Here is a 22,400-nt window from a genome sequence, read left to right on the forward strand (position 1 = left end):
ACATAGTATTAAGTCCCTTTTTATAACCGTACTCACATTGAACCCAAATTATTGTAACAGTAGGCTAAACAGAAGGCTCAACCTTTCTCCTAACTAAAGCTATGGTCACAGCCCAAAAAAGTAGCCTGCTCGGCGGCCGGGCGTCGAATTTTTAGCCAATTTTGCCCAGGCACCGCTTGTTTTGGGGGCATCGCTCAGCGGCGTCTGCTCACTTTTCACTCGCCGCCCAAAATACGTTCGGTGCCCTGCTGGTCGCCGCCCGGGCACCGACCTAATCGAGCGTTCGCCGTCGAGCGATTAAGGTCGAAAATCGAAGTCACTAGATCAAAGGCTGTCGAGCGGTCACTGCCCGGTCGCTGACGGTCATCGCTGGGAGTCAGTCGGTCACTGGGCGGCGAGTTCAAAATCGGTCGGCAGCCTTTGACCTCGCAGCTTCGATTTTTGACCTATATCGCTCGACGGCGAACGCTCGATTAAGTCGGTGCCCGGGCGGCGACCTCCCGGGCACCTAGCGTATTTTGGTGCCCCGCCGATCACCGGCCGACAGGAAATTTATTTAAAATCAGCCGGTGGCCGGTGGAAGACCGCTCGGGAATCGGTGGGTTATCAGTGCCGGCACGCCGCCCGGAGAACTCCCCGATTTCGCCCAGTTTTGACCTAAAATCGACCGGCGACCGACGGGAAATCGACAGGGCACCGCCCGGGCATCGCTGGGGCTCTACAGCCTGCTCGACTTCTCCAAAAGTCGTTGGGCGATGTCTAAATTCCAGGGGCGACCGAGCAGGCTGCAAATCGCTCGGTCGCCGCTCTGATTTGTGACCATAACCTTAGGGACGAGTACACACTGGTACTGGTTTTATCAAACAACTTAGATTTATAGAATTTTATAATCAGATTAACGTCGGATAAAAATTTTGGTTTCAGTTTTTGGCATATTGGCACCCTGTTCAACTTGTCCTTCAGTGTTGTGCGTTGCTAGAAGTTAGGGTTAAGGATACAATTAAGAATACGTTCCAGTAAACCTATTCCGGGACACCAATAGCACGTAACAGTCAAGAAATAAGAGCTCTAGCTAACTGTTCAATTCAATTCAATTTAATTCAATGTATTTGTGTTTCCAACAAAACATTACAAATCAATTATAAACATTTACAGCAATTTAGAAATGCATTTTGGATACAAAGGGGTCCACTAAAAAGTAATGCTTGTACAATTGTGGACCCCACAAATAATGATTAGGAATAATGAATAATGAATAATAAAGGGCTGAAATGTAGTAAAAAAATTAAGTATTTGAGTTATGTTAAGATATTACATGTCATTTTATTCTACAATATAGAATGTGGTTCAAAATACCATTTTCGTCAAAAAAGGCCGCTTTTTGGATGCCCACTCCGATTAAGGGATGTTCGGAACAAATAATTAAAAAAATATATTGTGTATTATGATAAAGTCTTTCGAATGAACAAGGTGTGCTTAATTTCTGTGGCGGCGGCAGACAAACCCCTCTTTTCTGACTTTGGCCCTCCGCTTATAAGTAAAAGAACAGCCATTGGATAGGCCCTATGAGTAATTAAACGAAACACAGAAATTAAAGATGCTGTTATGCTAAAGGCAGTACCATTCTAAGGTCAAAATAGCCTTATAATATGTACTTTATTACTTGTAGACAAAGAAGGAGAAGAAGATGAAGAAGACGAGGAAATGGATGTTCAAGAAATTGAAGGGAATTCTAGGTCACCACCTGAACATAACACAGAGCAGAACGAGTCTGTAGGGTCTGTAGAGCCTGAATATATTGAGATCATCACAATTTCAAATTCGGGTATGTCACATAATTTTTAAGTAAAGGGCTTTCACAGTTTAATGGCTGTCAAAAGGTTGTGTTAAGATGCTAGTGAATACGATAACTAAAGTCTTCTATCTATATAGAGAAAGAGTCAAACTTGTCTATTAAGGCCATACATGTAAAAACAGGTTCTACAACGCCTTTATAAACAGGTAGCCATTTATACAGGTTTGACTGCATATATATATATTATGTGTATACAACATATTCCATTTCATAAATTATAGATGGTGATAAAACCAGTGAAGATATCGACATATGTGGAGGTTCACCGAGTACGGGCGAGCAGTGTAGTGTTGCTCTTCCGGTGAAGAGTCTGTCTTTGGCACGGGAACTGGGGAAAGTCCTTCGTCTAGATGATGACATAATTGTTGGCTTCGTTGCACCTTTCGATTCTGCAACAATGAACAGACTAGCATGGCAACTCCTCAACAAGTGGTGCAAACGTTTAGATATACAAGAGAAGAAAGTGCTGATGACAAAGCTTCTTCAAGATTACAACATCTGGGATTGCGATGCAGGTTCGATACAATTATGTAGAATTTTAAGCCCTACTACCGTAAAGTCTTTTCCCAATCACGTTAACTTATGACAGAAAACATATGAGATGATATGTGTTTTTTTCAGTGCGTAAGTTGTATTAAGAGGTGAACAGGAGGATGGAAAGGTGCAATTACTATTTATGTTAGAATTATACGAATTTTGTGTCCAATTTAAGAGGGGAGAATACGAAACACCATATACAATCATGACAATTAAAGACCAAATTACAACTTTTTTCTCCAGGTCTTGATGAAATCTCCAAACGAATGTGTACTATTCCAGATCTACTCGAACTTTCCCGACGCCTTGATCTAGCAGCTTCTGAAATCCTGCAGATCATGTCCATATCTGTGTCCTTTCCACCAAATCTAATACGACAAATCGTTCTAGAAATGCTTCAAGAATGGGTACGACGTAGAGGAACAAGACAGAGGCTTCTAGAAATTGCTCAAGCTTTTCATTTCAACGATGCAGCAGACAAAATAGCAACAGGTAATTTTATAATTATAGTTAAATAATTTCGTTGAAAATTTCGTTGAAAGTCACCTTATAAAGAAAATCCTGTGAATAAAATATCTCACATGTCATGTCATAGTTCGACAACCTTCTTATCAACGAATGCTGTAATATTACCGCAAGTGTTTTTTAGAAACATTTTTCTTTATGAAATATAGAAGTTGTATGTCTATCTGATAACGATAACCTGTGTATAATTCCGACATGTCTTTCATCTTTTAATTTTGTGTTTTTGTCATCCGTTGGTAGCAATGGAACACCACCCAGGTTTCCTGGACCCATTTTCTCATAGCATCATTGATCACGACGGTGGAGAGCTGAAGCTAGATGAACTGGACATCACAGTATCCATTCCTGCAGGAGCAATCTCTAAAGGGATGAGATCTGTGGTCACTCTTAGTGTACCTAGTCATTGTTCATCTAAGATTCCCCTTAAGGATGGAAACGTTCTCATTACTCCAGTCATTGAATGTTCTTTCACTCAAGAACTTCTCAAACCTGCTACTGTAGCTCTTCCACACTGTATCCAACCAGAACAACATCAAGATGACTTAAATGTTAGCCTTTACACCAAGTTAGGACCAGGTAGGCCTATTATTATTCTGCTCTATTCTTCTTTTTAAAAGGGCTCGTTTGTTTTCTGAATATGCAAAGAAAGGGTGTCCTCTTAAACATCCCAAAACTTCCAAATGACTTACCCTTGGTTATAAATCACGATAAAAGATGAAAATACATGTATAGTTATGTAAATAGTTTTAGTAAATAAATCTCCTAAATATTTCTAAAATGATGGTCCATGTATTTGATTATACATTTTCAAATTAATCTGTTTTGGGGGCTAGTGCGTGAGTGGTTTACATAAATATATTATGTTTGACTTTTGTATAATTCACATTATCACGTTATCACATTTTTTCCCATTTCACTCTTCTTGCATTTTTCAAGATACATTTGGTTACAGGAGCTTACTTTCAAATACATCAAGAGATTTCCATATCTCGGAGGCCATGGTTGGTTTCTCTACGCGTCATCTTCAACTCTGGGGATTGTCATCTAGCAACGTTCATGGAGTACAATTCACCTGTGAAGTATTTCAGCCTCTGTTCATACTTCCTTCACAGAAACCGACAATGCGTATTTGCATAGCCCATCCATGCAACAGATATCCTGCCGTATGTATATTATTAGTGGCTTCTTATATCATTTATATATCACTCATACCCGTCACAATGTCATGCAAATAGTGCTTATAAATTATTACCCGGGTTATAGCCGAGCCGCGGAATGGCCCTATGTACAATAACCTCCACCCCACAAAGAGCTCCAATTTAAAAGTTGAATAATATTAAAAAAAAAGTTCCAAAGAGGCGTGAAGAAAAAACAACAGGGACATGGAAACAACATTAAATATAGCAACTTGTATGACTTGACCATTCCTTTTTTTTAATTGCTCAGGTTAGTAATCTAGGTACACAAATCAGTCACGTTTTCAATCATGTTTTATTGTCAGGATATGTGCAGAAGACAGGGAGGCTTCGTAGAACCGATCTACAAGGAGCCGACCGTGATAAAGTTCTCTCTTGAATCAAAGGAAGATGATCTAAAGCTTCTGTGTCGTTATGACTCAGAACAGTTTCAGGAAACTGTAAGTATCACGCTAGAACATATATATGTATGAACTGTTATTTCAGTCAATTTCCACCAGATTTCTTCACCAAAATGATAACGTTATCAACCTCTTCTGTTAATGAATCTTTTATTAATCCCCCCTCAGACAACCATAGAGATTTCTTCACACAAAAGATAATAAAAGTCAAATGTTATGAATATTGACTAATTAACGATCTCGGACATTGCTTTATCCGCCATCTTGTTTTTAAATGCTTACCAGGTCCCCGTACGTTGTCTACTAAATGGAGAATGCAACACCTCAAACTTCGAGCTGCTTTCCTTGTGTGCTGAGGGAGGGGCGAAGAGTATCTCTCTACGTATTGAGCAGGGTAAATCAATACTTGCAGAGCAACAAATACCCATCTCAATAGAAGGTAGGTCAACTCTTATTAATACATTAATTCAAAGTACTTCAGTTCGCCATTATGGTTAAAGGAAGTTCACATGATATATCAACCTGAATTATCCAGACAAGAAGGTAAAAAAAACAAGTGACTTCGATTAAAATGTCCCATTCGAGGACACTCCTCGAATGGGACATTTTAATCGAAGTCACTTGTGGTGGTAAAGCATAGGGAAAATATTACCTTTTTGCATGTTACGATAATATGCAGCCAATCATGGAAGTAAATTGTAGGCCTACATGGAAGATAGTGGCCGGCCGCTAGGTAAAAAATATTATTCAATAAAGGCTATTTCTACCATAAGTGTGAGTCTTGAAGGGCGGTACATGTAGACACATATCTCCTAATTCCCTGTGTGTAGAATATATGTCATAATGTTCACACGCAATTCGTTGTTTTCTGTTAATCATGCATAAAAGGATTGAACAGAATATACTTCGGCTTCAATCGTTCCGTGGTAAAATGAACAAGCCGGATACCCGGAACTTCAACATTCAATCCAATGTTACACCTTTTCCCTGTCCTTAAACATAAACCTAACCCACGAACCCAAGAAACGCTGTTGAGCAAAACCGACAAAGAACATTGTCAGTGGGAGAGGTAATATCCCACAGATTACTAGTTTGTATGTTAAAGACGTGTTCATTGTAATGAATGAAGAGTATGATAATTCACTTTTAACAATTTAAAAAAGTACAATTGAAGTTTGCCCAATTACTGTCTGCCCTTTTTCATCCAAGCAGTCGAACCAGATTATGGAGTCTCCCACACGTAAGTAAATCAATTGTTGGTCCTTATGCAGTAAAGGTGGATCGTTTTCCTGGATTATTATTATACCATGCTAATCAGGTCATGCATTTACATTACAAAATTATTCAAAATTGAATAGATATATTAGGGTATAAGATATGCAAACCCACATATATAAATGCCAGTAGTTGAATTCACGAACCGACACGAACCCTTCCATGCTTTAATCAAAGTGTACTCGTGAAGCAGTGTACATACTTGGTGAATAAGAGTTGGGTGGCCATTAATGCTGGGATAAAATTGATCAAATATTAGATGTATCCAGGTCATCTTCTGCAGTGTATTTCAATCCCGGATTTCACCCGCCCCCCCCCCCCTCCCCACTCCGGGGTCGGAATGAGTGGGGGGGGGGGATTTCATTCTTCTGTCTATTTTCTTACTTCGCTTGTCCTATTACTCTTACTCCTACAGACGCGGCCGAATGAAGTTTGCATCAGACATCATGCTAAAAGTCTTGCCTGTTTTAATTTGTGCCATGACGAATGCACGTGACTTTGGCTACCAGCTTGGCTTCTCCCATTAAGCGGTAGAGAAATACCTTGACAGAGCAGACTTCTGGGCTAGCAGTAGTCTCAAATTCAGGATTAAGGGAGATGCTGACTGGAGATGGCGTGTCCGACCGTGTGAGCAGTGAGCAGGAGGAAGCTGGATTAAGTTATACAGCCAAGGTCCTCTTCCACGAAAGTTAGTTTACACGCACAAACGGCATGTCAACGATCAGATGTAATTCTACAACGACTCAATAGATTGAAATATGTATTTTAAGTCAGCATGATTCTCAGCCTGAATCTCGAAGTTTATTTTTCTAAATGGCCAATGGTGCTGGGAGCCATGTAACGGTAGTTAAACTACATATGATAATACAATCTTTTTAATCATTTGTAATGATTATAGGGAAATCCAACATAGTAAACTGAACTAAAAGAAAGCAGAAAAATCAGATAAGTAGATAAATGAAAGTTTAATGGAAATCAGACGATAGAATTAGTTATGAATATTTCAAAGTGATAATCACTTGACGTTTAGGCACTTCAAATTGGCTACAAAAATTCTTTCGAAATTCCTTCATAATTGAAAAGTTACTAAAAATGCTATTTAAAAAAATCTACTAAATATTGACGCCAGATATGTGCGCATTTCTGCAAAACTAAATAGAAATCCTCATAATTTACAGCTATTTCGATACACCCTACATTATCAAACAGTCCCAGTAACATATAGACAGTTTCCTTTTCAATGCAATGGCATGACCAGTACTCATGTATCTTCAAGATTTATCAATCTTGGCTCAGTTGTTATATTGGCTGCAATAATATGTCTTTGTGACCAGTCTGTGTGGAAAGCGTTTCAGCTCTATCGCCATAATAATTATGTGCTTAGCGAAACAACTACTAAAAATATTTTCGTCCCTTCGTCTTCTTCATTCCATCCTTCCATGTGTGATTTCTCTTAGGAGTCTATCATTCCTTTATTAGGATATGCCCAATTTATTTTTCTGTCTCTCCTACCATGTTGTTCCTAATTTCCGCTCCTCCCCCACTCTTTGTAAAACTGATATCTGCTGTTTTCAGAGTTCATGCCTCTGATCCATAGTCGGGCAGCACACTCCAAATATATGCATATGATAATAAATGTATAATTTGTTTCTTCTTGTTTTAAGGTTGTATGAATACTGTTCCAGTTCTGTTCATTTAATTTACTACAATGATCCTGTACACTAGGTAATAAATTAAATAAATCAATGCGTTATTATAAAGTTGTGTGAAAACGGTTTCAAATGTATGGGTACAACAATTTTGTAAATAAGGTAGCTAAATAATTTCAGAGGATATTTTCTTTATTGCAAGGTTGTTTGAAAACTTTTCCTATTATGTTGCTACAATAATCATATACATAGGATAATAATTACAGAAGATTTTTTCTTAATTGTATGAATACTGTTTCAGTTCTATTGCTACAATTATAATGCTCATAATGTAATACATACAATAAATATATGGTTCGTCATAAGGTGATTTGAAACTGTTTAACTTGCATTGCTGTAATAATCATGTAAATAAGACAATTACATACCAAATTGTCTTTAACATGAGGCTATATGACTAGTGTTTCATTCGGATTGCTTCGATGTTTATGTACATATGACAATAATTACAGAAGATATTTTCTTTATGGCAGAAATCACGTATACGTGGTAGCTTAAAGATTTTAGATGATATTTTCTTTATGTCAAGGTCGTTTGAAAACCTTTGTTGTTCTGCTGCTACCATAATAATATACATATGATAATAATATCAGAAGATATTTTCTTTATTGTAAGGTTGTATGAATACTCTTGTAGTTCTGTTGCTACAATATTAATATACATGATACAGTAATCGCAGTATAAATATTGTTTATATTGTACGGTTGTATGGATACTATTTTAGTCATATTGCTACAATAATCATTTATTTGTGATAATAATTACAGACAAATAATTTGTCTTTATTATAAGATTGTATAAATACTGTAGAAAAAAACTTCTTTATTGTAAGGTTGTATGAATACTGTTGTAATTCTGTTGCTACAATAAACATATTCAAAGTAAAGGCAGTATGTATATTTTTTATTGTGAGGTTGTATGAACACTATTTTAGTTATATTGCTACAATAATCAAATATATGTGATGATGAATACATAATATATTGTTGTATTGTTATAAGGTTGTATGAATACTGTTTCAGTTCTGTTGCTAGAATAATCATGTACATAACTTATGTTTTGAAATTCGAAACTGTGCAACTTGTATTGCCGTAATAATCATGTAAATAAGACAATTACATAACAATTTGTCTTTACTATTAGAATATATGACTAGTGTTTCATTTGTATTGCTTCAATAGTTATGTATGTATGGAAATAATTACAGAAGATATCTTCTTCATGGCGAGTTTTATTGAAGAGTATTCATATAAGGTAATAATTGAAATGAATACATGCGTTATTATAAGGTTGTATAAAAACTTTTTTAGATATACAGCTAAAACAATCATGTATATAAGGTCGCTTAATAACTTCAGAAGATATTTTCTGTATTGCGAGGTTGTAGAAAACCTTTGATATTCTAATGCTACATTAATCTTATAAATAGGATAATAATAACATAATATATTTGTTTCACTTGTATGAATAGTGTTTCAGTTATATTACTACAATGATAATGCACACCAGATAATACAATCAATAAGTAAATGGTTCATCATCAATTACTATGAACACTGTTAACCCTGTATTGCTATAATAATCCTGTAAATCAGACATTACTAATACTTACAGACCAAACTGTCTTTACTATACGCCTATATGACGAGTGTGTTATTGTATTGCTGCAATGGTCATGTAAATAAGATAATACTTACCGAAGATATTTTCTGTATTGCTAGGTTTATGGAGAGCGTTCGTCTGTTTTACTACGATATTCATGTATATTAGGTAATAACTGAAATGAATAAATGCGTTAAATACTAACAAGTTATGTGAAAGCGGTTTAGATGTATGGTTACAACAATGTATATACGGTAGATCAATAATTTCAGAGGATATTTTCTTTATTGCAAGGTTGTAGAACACTTTTGCGGTTCTGTTGCTACATGAATTATACTTTGGATAATAATTACAGTTGTATGAATGCTGTTTCAGTTCCATTTCTACAATGATATGGTAATAAATACTACAAATATTTGATTCATCATGAGGTGCCTTGAAAACTGTTAAATTTGTATTGCTATAATAATTATGTAAATCAGACAATACTTACAGACCAAACTGTCTTTACTAAACGCCTATATTTCTAGTGTTACATGTGTATTGCGACAATGATCACGTACACAGGACAATACTAACATAAGATATTTTTCTTCATGACAAGGTTTTGTGAAGAGTTTTCATTTGGCTTACTACGGTGATCGTGTATATTAGGTAAAAACTGAAATGAATGTATGTGTCATTATATTGATTGCCGGTAAGAAAACGGTTCTAGTTGTACGGCAACAACAACCATGTATATAAGTAAGATAGCTTAATAATTTCAGAATACATTTTCTTTATTGCAAGGTTGTTTGAAAGCTGTTTCAGTTTTATTGATCCAGTGTATTTACATTAGGTAAAACATGTAGTATATATTATCATTTTAGCCTTCGAACTATGTATTGATGACACCTGCTTTCCCATATGACCACATGTGTATGCAGTGTTTTTTTAAACTGTTCAGTTTTCAAGATTGCATATCGTTATGATTTGTATTTGTATTATCATTTTCTTTGTTATATGGTCCTTTATGGTTAAAGTCGCCAAAAAGAATTGATATAAGTATATATTTCATTTTATTTACTTCTTTATTTCTTGCATTCAACATACTTTGTATTATCTATATTAATATTATCTATATTTGTTTCGTAATTTTAATTACTGCATTGACTGCTTTGAGTATTTTCTAACGTTTCTAACATGTCTTTAATTTTCAATTTTGTCATGGTTCTATAGTACCAAGACGTACAGCTGTACTAAAACCAATCGTATTTCAATTCATTTGAAAAATAATGTGATTTTAATATAAACCTGAAAATTAATCAAATAAATAATAAATATGAACACAATCAACATTTTCCCAATGACATCCAAGGACATGTTATACTATGAAGCAAAATAAATAATCTCCAACAGTCAAAACTAGAGTTAAGTTTCTCTTTATTTACAGCACAATGTACACACATGTATTGGGAGTAAACTGTTAAGCAACAAAACATGACTTTAAAATAAAAAAAGAAATCTACATGCATTTCAATCAAGTAAAATGTTACTTACCATAGAAATATAAACATTGAAGTTAAACAACAATATTTATCAAAATTATGATTTGGGTGATAATCAACACATTTTCCTTCTGCTAAGAGTAAAAAGGGGGCATTAATCCAATTATCCAAGTCTCTCAGCATGAAGTTTCCCATCTTTCTGGCTCTCAACCAATTTTTTTTTCTTTCTTCAGAGTAAAAGAACTTAAAAGTTATGACTATTGAATAATGAATGATAACAATAAACCAATGAATAAGCAGTATATTCCATAAATGGATGGATTCGAGGATGATCTTTCATTTCTTTAACTTTTTGTTGTTGAATAGTCCAGGGACCCGTTTCACAAAGCTTTGTTTCAATGATAAATGATAAAAATCAGTGACAAGTCTGCTGATAACCAATCAGAAGCAAGGATTTCAGTAGCTTATAACAACAACTGTCATTTGTCACTGATGACAAGTTTTGTGAAACACCCACCAGTTCTATCCTCTTAATTAACAAAACTGCATCACGTGTATTTATTGACCAATGTGACAATTATCAATACTGATGTTCACCAATCATATCTTTCTCAAGTTCATGATGTTAAATAAGAAGTTAATTTGACTAAAAATAATATTACGTAAGATATAATGAAAAAGTCCATTGGGCAGTTTAAGAAAAAAACTACGTCCATGTTTATATTCTCCAAAACACCTTGACAAAAATACTAAATAATGATGTTTGCTGTTGAATCTAAGGACGGATTGAAAGTTAATAAATACTTGAATGTGCCCTTTTACGCTCAAATAATGCAAATAAAATATCGCCCAATTTAAAGGACTATTCAAGTATTATAAAATAAATATTGATCACTGACACATGAAGCAAAATCTGCAGAAATTACATAGGATAAGAGCACCGTCTAGTAACAGCCCCTCTACTTGTGATTCAACGAATGAGAACAATAAGTTTAAAAGTGCATTGACCTAACCAACCAATCAGGACCCTTAGAAACCAACATATAATTCACCAGGTGAGATTCTGTATCCCGTACACACTGTAGACAATCGTTTCACAGCATAAACAAATTTACATCAAGCATGCGAAGATATAAACATCAAAATTGAACTTTTATAGGTCAAAGATGAAAAGTATTATTATAAATTGTACACACAAAAAAATGAATTATGCAACATGTTGTAATTTATGCTCAAAAACATTGCATTGAGAAACCATGCATATGTATTATAATTACAATTAGATGTATAAAAATTGATATAGGGCCCCTGTGTTGCTCAAAGTTAACGAAAATATGACATGTCAAAAAGGGGCGAGGCGTATCTTCTTTGTTTAAAATCACATATATTGTAAACGGGTGTATATGTGCACATCTCTGTATATACTTTCACATCTCAGTGCTACTCTCAACACGCTACTGGCACATTAAAAAAAACATATATTGCGTCATACACAAGAACTGTGAGATTTCTGCTTGTTCATACCCCCAATAGTATTTGTTCAGAATATTTTCAATCAAACAGTGATACTTCTTCACACAAAATGCATGTAAATATTCTACAAATAGAAAAATGCTTTGGACAAATCGATTATATTGCATGAATAATGTCATCGTGCAATTATTTACACAGTGGACGGATAAATATAAAATATTTGAAACAGCACTTCTCTGAAAGTTAAAAGGCAAAATATTTGTTCATATTTGTACAAAATTCAATACAACTCTGGATAAAAATAAAGCATTATCTTGTGATGACACAACAAAAATAATTGTTCAGTGGTTTGTAATAATACTCTCAAAAATTATATAATATATTTCTGAATCGAAACTTGTATACATCTGCATGAGAGAAATGAAATATTTCCTAGTAAATGAAAGCCATTGATCTGGACGGAATGGTTCAAGAGAAAGCACATTTGAATATTCAACTCAAGTATATATTTTTATCAAGGATCAAATTGTGTTTACATCAAATATTTATAACAACATTAGTGCTAAATTATAGCTAATTTCTGCCTCCTTATTAAAATGTGTGACTGCAAATGGAAGAATGATTATGGCATACAATTACTTATCTTTGTAAAACTAGAACAATATTAAGGCCGAAAATGCTGAATGCAAAAGCACCATTCCACCTTTGGTTTGAGAATATCGGTAATACATTTGTTCATTCTCGATAATAATCTCACTTAAATGTACATCTAACTCAACATCTCAAGAAAAGATATACAAATCTTAGCTAAATTTGTTCGGCACAGTGTATACGTGAGTACCAATTGTTCATCGAAGAATAAGGCTAAATGTGAACACACTTCCCTTTATTATAAAATTATTTTTTTTAAACTTTTGTTTAATCTTGATTGTAAAAAAAATAATTGTATACATTGCTTAAAGATAAACTCCAGTACTGGTAAAAAAAAAAAAAAGTAATTCTCACAGAATCAAACGAAACTTACACTGAATGTTCAAGATTACAAATAAATGACATGTGCCAAACAATTTTGGAAGAAAATGTATACTGGCTGAGTAATGAGCATAGAAAGACAAGGAAATCAAGGTAGTACTAGCCCCGACACCATGTGTGTTGTCCCATATATAGCTTTCTATGTGAGTGCTTGTTACTTTACCAAGACTCGGTCAAATTTATTATGATTTTGATGACTCCAGAACCTTGCAGTGCACACCAATACTTACATGCTACATGATCAACTGTTTCTGATCCTTTCCACACCTTTTCTTTCACAATGCAATCGCATTACCAGTACTAAAGTTTATCTTTAATACGTCAAACAAACTAGAAATTTGTCTGTACTGTGTTAATCGCCTCTCTGTTTTCACACAGCTTTGTACATGCAATGTTATTACAGTTTGATCTTTTCTAACCCGCATTCTTTCAGGAGGATTATGCTTCCCTCTGTTGTTTAAGCACCCTTTCAGTAAGAATAAAGGGCACAAAGTATAGGACATAGAAGTAAACCATATATACAAAACATTTTTAACATCTACGTAATTAAATATATGTAGCGTTACATTCTATACACCAAAGCCAAAGTGAAAATGATTTATTCAGCGGTAGCAACTGCTGAATGCCCCGATCATATAATTCACCTTAACCCTAACACTGACCCTAACCCTAAAACAAATTCATGGTTAAGATGATGATGGGGCGTCCCACAACTACACCCTTCAATACAATTGGTCAGTCTCTTTATTTTTTGTGCGCTACAACAGAAACTAAAGACAAGCGAAGCCATAAGATGATTCCTTACACCGCATCGATCGTTATTCAGCCTAAAAAGGGGAGAAGAGCTTTGTGCTTTACCGGTAGTTCGGTACCTTTCATAAATAACTATTGTACGTTAGCACTTAGCAGCATCTATATCATCCTTCTTTAACAAAGTATATCATTTTGTATATAACTATAGGCGATATTAACTGGCCTGTCTTGATGAATAGAGGGAGCTATACAGAAATATGATTGTCAGTTATATCAGTGCAGCACTTCCAGTCTCAACAGCTCTCTACATACTAGTGATCTAAAAACTGAACTTAAATAAATAATCATAAATATGTGATGATAAGGTGAAATAGATACGTACTTCTAAGTATGGCTGCACCACTGATGTTTCTAAATAGTTAAGAGGCCTTGACAAGTACTGGTGTATATATTTTTTCCAAGACAAAGAAATTCACATAATAGGATGGTTGATCAATCACGCATAAATCTTATGACATAGTTATACTAATTTCAAGCCTTTATTTTATTTCTTTTTTGCATTAACTGCAAGAATGTCTTTGAAAGAGTGAAGAGGAGGGAGGCTTGCCGTTCAATATTTACGATGCAATTAGCCACCACAAAAAACAAGTTCTTTTTCTACTAAGCTCATTTTCTCTCATATTTTATGTTTTTTGTGAGAAAAATTAGGTGAGCGCGGTATGAAAAAAGTTTGGAATGTCTGGTTTCTTGCCCTCACTCCTAGAAAGATCTCAGCATATGGGTCTATGTCTCTCTTTTCTACATTTCTCAGATACACAAACTGTGATACAGCTCTCCTTTCTTCCTACCCACCATTTCTTCATGTACTCCAAGAAAGTTCTCAGAAAAAACATCTATTTCTACCCTAAGAAATCTTGTAGGAAATATACAAGGTCCTATCTTTCCTTCGTTTCTTACACCTACTGCAAGAAATATCTTTGGAAAGTATTTAACTTTCGAGTTCAGTCTTTCGTTCTTCACTATTACTGCAAGAAAGCTCTAAGGAAATCATTATAGGGGACTCTGCCTTCGAGGGCTTTATCGTAGTATGTCGTCAATTGATAGAACTCCTCCTCGGACAGATTGATGCTGAACTGACGGAGCGTGTCGCGGAACTGATTCGTCGTGATGACGCCCTCTGCTGTCGGGTCAAGGAGGCGGAAGGTGCGTCGCATCTTCTTCCAGTTGTTCGTGATGGTGTCGCGTATTCGCAGCATCGCCTCAAGCATGGCACCAGACATCCGGCTTCCAGGTTTGATCTGTGGGTACAAACAAATAGAATATTAAATATCAGGCAGGGTTATTCTTGGTTATCTTTACTTTACTTCAAGGTTTCAAGGTTTCTTTTATTTTTCACATAATATAACATAATAAAATTAATATGAAATATATATAAATTCAATAATATAATATGAACCAAACATTTTACAAATGTTTATACAATTGTTTAAATTAATTGGCACAGTGGTAAAACATAGCGATGGAGTCTATTTAAAAAGCATGGCTTGTATTTTATAGACCCTTTTAATCCAATGATGTTGGTAGGACAGGGCCTGTTTATCGATCGATTGAGTTCCTTTACATTAATACTTCAGTTCGTTGTGATTTTGTGTTGTGAATCATCTTGGAAAGTGGTAATTCCAGAGGGCAATGCCAGTGAAATATGCTCCCTTGTCGATAGATTTCTGGATATGCCATTTGTGTATTTCTTTTTATTTTGTGACCTATTTCGTTGCCTATGCAGAAGAATTTAATACAGTAAAACCTGTGTTAACGACCACCTGTCCATAACGACCATTTAAAATCTCCCCGTGAGATTTCATGAACCTGTACACTACGACCACCTGTCAGCGACCACTCATTTTGCTTCTGCTGGCCACCGAAAATGCCCACACAACAACCGCCATCGCCAGCCGTACAGCGACCAACAAGTGTAGCCACTAGCGACAGCAGGGCACGAACAATTTTGCTCACAGCTACGCGATCGTCGGCACAGCTAGCGGCAGCTTATGAAGCTAGATCTAACTATTCAATCATAAGCTTGTATTAAAACTTCAATCAAAACAAATACCGACAGGATATTGTTTCTTGCACATTTCATTATTGGCTATGCCTATTGAGAACATAACAATACTGATTCATTGTAATGAACTTCAGTCGCCGGCCAAGCTAGCCTGCAAGATCAAGAGGCATGGTGAGTGGGTGTGGCCTGTCTATCAATCAAATTTTCAGGCTCGTTTATTTTATTTCTTCTAAATAATTTTGTATATGCGTTTAAAATAATGGCGGACAATTTCAAAGATAGAAAATCATATTTAATCATTTCTTAATTTATTTTGACTAAAAACCTTACCACTTTGTTTATTTAATTTTTAAACACTAAAAAAAAAAAAAAATACGGCAAAACGGTAACGGTTGGCATCTCTGCCACTATACCTTTTCAGTAATGTTAATCCCAAAGACATTCAATGGTAAGGATAAATAACTTACTACAATCTTAGACTGGTGTATCTTCTCTCTGCTGAGTAGGGATCTTTGTTCCGGTTCCTCGTTGATCTTCTTCAGGTTCAGCATGAAGTGCTTCAAGAACTCCAGGTAGGAAAACCTGATGAAATTGAAATAAATAAAAGCAAATCTAATAAAAGTGGTATGTAGTAAGCTAATCTTCAGGATCAGCATTACTTCCAAAAAAAGAGGTATGAAAACCTGATGGAATTTGGAAATGAAATGAAAGAAAATAAAGTGAATCTAATAGAAGTGGTATGTAGTAAGCTAATCTTCAGGACACTTTGTTCAAGTAAAACTTTTACTTAGCATTTGACTTAGCTGAGTGAAATGTCTTAACTTGTATTCAGATCACATTTAATCAATTTACTTTCGCAAGCCAACTTCAGAGCACTGAAAATACTTACTGATAAGCATTGTGACATCACATGGTCAATTTACGAGTTGCATTAAATGCACGCTTGTACAATTGTGCCTATGAAAACCATAAGCCTGCCAATCAATGCCTCAAAACTATTTGGCTGGAGACTGCTCAGGAGCTGTCTTAAAATTAGGGTAAAATACTTAGCCAGGAGCATCCACTCAATTCTGAAGAATTTTATCTAAGCCAAAACCCGAGTAAAACACTCCTATTTCTGACTTAAGTATTAAATTGAATGCCCACCCAGAAGTACAAAAGCCACTTACTTTCCGTTTTCTTTGAGATCAAACTTTGTCATGAGTCTGCTGAAGTCATCCATGGATATGGTCACGTTGAACTGTGTCATGATATCTGAGATAAAAACATGGAAGAAGGATCTTTAGAATATTTCACCAAAACTTTATATAGAAAAACCACACACATCACATGTATACATCAATCATGTTATCCAATGAATTCAATTACAACAATTATCATCCTTACCTCGGAAAGCTTGGACGTCGACCTCGCCCGAGTTGTCCAGATCGTGAAGCTTGCAGAGGCGGTGGACCTCTTGCCAGTGCCTCTGGATCTGCTTCCTAAGCCTCTGCTCCGCGTTCTCTGCGTTGACCAGAGGGGTCATGGACCTACGACCTGCAGGAGTGTAGGACTGCATGGTGATGGAATGAGAGAAGAGGAATAGAATTAAGATTAGAATGCGTTCAGCATGCTACGACAGCTGGGTTAAAGCCAGGGTAATAATACATGTTGTTCTTTGTAGGCGCCTTGATCATCCCCTGGTAAACTTAAAGCAAGGGTAATTATATGATATTGGATGGCTTTGAGTGTGATACAAGAATATATTGCTCAAGCTATGACAATATTGAACGAGTCGGAGACGAGTCCAATATTGTCATTGCGAGAGCAATATATTCTTGTATCACAAGAAAACAAAGCTATATAATATTATTATTATTATCTTCATTAATCTGCCAAGTGAAATATTAACATTTGACTTACTTCAGTATTAGACATGGCTTTTTTTTTTAATGATATTGATATCGATAGTTGAAGTTTCCGGATGACTGAGCTATACGATAACAATATTGATCAGTCATCCAGGTACTGGGCTAAAGATATTAATTACACTGATTTATTGTACCACTTGGAGGCCTTATATAGATAATAATAATACATGTTGTTCTTTGAAGGCGCTTTGAGAATCCCCTGGTATGGATATGTCCGCAATACATTGATGTGCATTACTTTTCTCATTATCATTAACAGGATGCTATTATTATCAAAATTTAAAAGCTGCTTCAATGGATCATTGACCATTGCAGTAGACATAAACAACAGCAAAACATAATTAAAACGATGAATAAGTGAAAATAGAAGTCACATTTATCACCTGATCCAAAATTAAGATTTTACATGTCAATTTTTAATTTTTTTTAAGGTATATATATATATAATATGATCTGTTGAAAATCACTTTTGAATCAAAGATAATTTAATGAAGCTTTTGCTGCAAATGACAGAGAGAAAAAGAGAGTGTCAGATAGAGAGAGAGAGAGAGAGAGAGAGAGAGAGTTTAATGAGGGGGATGGAGGTACATGTATATAGAGACAAAGAGAGAGTGAGATTTAGAGGGGGGAGTGAAAACAGATTGGGGGTGGGACAGTGGGATAGTACATGAGAGAGAAAGACAGAAAGACGGAGAGACAGATTGACTTACCATACGGCTCAAGGGTGTCATGGGTACTAGAGGAGTTCCTAGTCCTTTCATCACAGATCCAGGTCTATTTCCTTTGGCCTGGGACCAGCTCTCATCCCCTCCCTGGAACACATCATCTTCCCATTCAGCGTATTCCTTCAAGAAGGCTCTGTAGTCCAGGTTCCCATAAGGGTTCAACTCGAACGAGGACCAGAGAGTGTTGAACTGTAGGAAGGTCAGCAACAAGAAAAATAATAATATTGGATATTTATATAGCGCACATATCCATCATGCATGGTGCTCAAGGCACTCCAACTATTACCCCTGCTCTGCTAGGCAGCCAGTTTCGGCGCCCACAGCATTCAAGGAATTCCTTCCTATCGGTACCCATTTAACACCTGGGTGGGGAGTGGCAAATGTAGATTAATATCTTGCCAAAGGACATTAGTGCCGTGGCCGGACTCGAACCGCAGACCTTGTAATCCACTAGACCACAACATCTCAAAGATATGTCCACATAGAATGTAATTAACGCTTCTTTCCTCAAGTTTGTCAGAAGGGTTGAAAGCTATACTTGTTGCATATTATGATATTCCATATTCAATGAACCAAACCTATACAGAAAGACCCACCCCAGGGAGACACAAAAAGTGGTCTTTAGCACATTTTTAAATGAGAGTTGTTATTACTGTGAACCTTGTTTATAAAAGACCACTCAATGGAGACAAACAGGTGGTCTTTATGTAAAGGTTCCTTGAGAACATGTTTCAATTGGAAACACTGTTCAAGAGAAAAAAAAATATGTGGTCTATAAAGACAGGTGGTCTTTCTATACAGGTGATCGCCCAAAGCAGGTTTGACTGTACTTGCTTGCTTAGCAGTTGGGACCAATGTGCATACATGTAATGTATACATGTATGTTCTTATGGTTGCACAAGGTTTCTTTGATAAGCATGACTTAGATAAATATATCTGCAATCAACGATAAGTTCTATGTCCCTACCTGATCAATGCTCAATCTGAAAGCAAGCTCATTGAGGACTGCATTGAAGTCATCCCGTGCCACCACGCCGATGTTCGCGTAGTCGATCTCGGAGAACCGTTCTGCAAAGCGGTAGAAGCGTGCCTTTACAAGCTGTCGGAGCTCTTGCTTGATTTCATCAATGGTGGGTGAGGAGTGGTTGTTGTTCTGGGCGTCACTCTTCTGGACCGACTCGATCCAGTTCTGAGCAAGCTGGAAAGAAGATGTGATTCATGATCACTAATTAAACTAGACTAGCAGGACCCGTGGAAAATCCACGGGATTCTAGGGGAGGGGGCCAAATAGATAGATAGATAGAGGCCTATGTGCTATCCAAAAAAATTTTAGATTATCTTTATATAGAGAATTTTTATAATATATGCTGTTTGACCATGAATGGCGCATCGTAAAACAAACTATGTCAGATAGGATCTCGATAATTACTATTTATTTGCATTATAATTGTTGTGATTTCAATGTAGTTTCATAAAAAGACTACATATGCAGAGGCTTGGATTATGATTATGTTGGCATTGTTCACAAAATGTGTATAATTATTTTCAAAGTAAAGATTTTACGCGAAAAATCGGACGGTTTGTGCACAAATTGACTCGACTGTGTGTGGGACTGTGAACGTAGAATCCAGTGAAAGATTTTTTTTTCGGGGACTCGATCTATATCAAATTTTGGGAAAATTGTTGGGGGCTACTTTTTTTTATCTTTCGGGGGCTCATTTTTCTTGGGCTAATTTTTCATTAATTCATTTAAAGATGCAGTTTGTTTAGTTTAGTAGCGTAGTGTTACGTAAAAAAAGGCGTACTTTCTGCGTCCATCTTGCGTACTTTTTTGCGTCCCTCAGGGTATAGTAACGTAGGCCAGCGTATATACTCTCAGCTCAGCGTAGTTGATACGCAACTCTACTATGGACCCCACGCCAATTAGTAATCGACCTGCCAGTGTCACAAATAAGGCATTAAAAATATGCTCATCTGACCGTAATTAAATGCCTAAAACCCCTGAGCTTTCGGGGGTTCAGCCCTTTGTACCCGTGGACACCACGCCTGCACTCAAATCGCTTTGAGTTACCTGACCCCCCCCCCCCCCCCATATTTTAAAAATTGATTTGACGCAAGAACTGTATCATACTAAAAGTATTATCATGTTTTTAAACGACCATGACGACCGTCTGATTTTCTTGTGAAAACTTTACTTTGAAAAATGATTATCGAAATTCAGTATACAACTATACATGGCCAGAATAATCACAATCCAAGCCCAGGTTTCATACATCTATTCACGAAACTATATTGAAATCGGGGCAATAATAGCAATTTCAAATTGTTGTTTAGACTCTCCTCACACCACGGACAGACCTGGCTACTCCGGTCACCGCTACTCCACGCTCACACACTCAGCTCCGACAGCACCCCCGACAGCAGCGCTCAGCTGCCGTGGCAATACACTGTGGACTCAAGGCAGTTTGCAACTGAACTGTCACGTGAAGGCGTACTATCACAGATCTATTTGCGCTATTCTTGTTGTGATTTCGATGTAGTTTTCATGAAAAGACCAATAAAACAGAAGCTTGGGCTATGTTTATGTTGGCATAGATCACAGAATTTGTATAATTATTTTCAGAGTAAAGATTTTACGTGAAAATAGGTCCATGGTTTGCGCCAGTTGTCGCAATCGCCTCGACTCGAATCGACTGTGGTGTGTGCATGTGTGTGACCTGAGAGCGTGTAATACACGTACACTGTGGGCGCCTGGCCTACAAAGCATATCCTATAGAAAGACGCATAACACGGGTACGCTCAACCCGTTGAGCGTACATATTGGCTACATCCCATCACCCGGGTGAGTCGTCTGTTGATGTGTATTTCTCTTACACGCTACAAAGCGAATCCTATAGCAAGAGGCCTTACTCGGGATACGCCGCAGCCTTTTACAATAAGACTTGCTACACCCGTTGACGCGAGTGGATTCTCGTCCATCGTGTGTCTCTTCGTCTCTCTTTGATAATTAGACAGAGGGCGGGTGCACGCCTTGCGGACTCGCTCTCGCGGGTTCGTCGCCTCCTCGCAATCCACGACGCCCGCCGTGCTCTCGTCCGCCCGTCCTCCCCGGCACCCCGAAACCGCGTTTAACGGCGTGGACGTCGATCGCGGGGTCGACGTGGCACGCGGGTTACGGGAGACAGGCCTCGTGGAATTGTGCCGCCCTCCCCGCGCCACGGCGGAGGCGGGCGGGGTCGGGGAAAGACGTTTTTGAGGAACCGTTTTGTACCCGTTTGGACCCCCCGCGGCGATTTTGCGTATTAATAATATAGATAGAACTTTGTCTGCGCGCAGTAAAAAAAATGATGCCTCCGCCATAGAGCACCAATTGCGCATTTTCTCATATACATGTAGGATAACTCTTATGTTTTTAGTTATATCTATGAATTTATGCAAGTTCTTCAGCCACGTAAGTTCATTTATCATTTTCATGATATACCATTATAATGATTACCTTTCAAAAATATATGTTTATTTCATTAATTGCATATTCTCCTTATTGTAAATCTTCTCAATTCAGCAATTGGCTGCGACGAAAAGCTCATAAAACCTTCAATCCTAGTGAACAGAAAGTTGGAGAAAAAAAATATAACATGTTGGTTGTTTAATTACCTCTTGTTCGTTGGCCGAGAACTCGTCCAGGAATGCTGGGTAACTGATTGTCAGGTCAGAGTTCACCCGTAGTTTGGTCATCAGTGACTTGAACTGTTTGTCCGTCATCTTGAAGCAGAAGTGATCGAGGACTCGACGGAAATCACCGGGGCTCAGGCGGCCACGCTTGTCCTTGTCGAACGCACCAAAGGCCTGAGGGTTACC

The 22,400-nt window shown here is 36.9% G+C and overlaps 1 protein-coding gene across 1 annotated transcript in view; it reads right to left on the reverse strand.

Annotated features, from left to right (window-relative positions):
* Positions 1 to 13,405: 13,405 nt before the first annotated feature.
* Positions 13,406 to 22,400, reverse strand: part of LOC757096 (EF-hand calcium-binding domain-containing protein 6) — a 33,657-nt gene continuing 24,662 nt past the window's right edge. Inside the window, exons 21-27 of the mRNA XM_030987997.1 lie at positions 22,197 to 22,388; positions 19,510 to 19,740; positions 18,528 to 18,731; positions 17,294 to 17,459; positions 17,077 to 17,161; positions 16,375 to 16,489; positions 13,406 to 15,143 (exon numbers count right to left, since the gene is read on the reverse strand). Of these exons, the coding sequence (XP_030843857.1) occupies positions 14,868 to 15,143; positions 16,375 to 16,489; positions 17,077 to 17,161; positions 17,294 to 17,459; positions 18,528 to 18,731; positions 19,510 to 19,740; positions 22,197 to 22,388 (1,269 nt within the window). The 3' untranslated portion in view covers positions 13,406 to 14,867. The remainder of the gene's footprint in view (positions 15,144 to 16,374; positions 16,490 to 17,076; positions 17,162 to 17,293; positions 17,460 to 18,527; positions 18,732 to 19,509; positions 19,741 to 22,196; positions 22,389 to 22,400) is intronic.

Source organism: Strongylocentrotus purpuratus, unplaced genomic scaffold, assembly GCF_000002235.5.
Source record: "Strongylocentrotus purpuratus isolate Spur 01 unplaced genomic scaffold, Spur_5.0 spur5_scaffold_17, whole genome shotgun sequence".
NCBI lineage: Eukaryota > Metazoa > Echinodermata > Echinoidea > Camarodonta > Strongylocentrotidae > Strongylocentrotus > Strongylocentrotus purpuratus.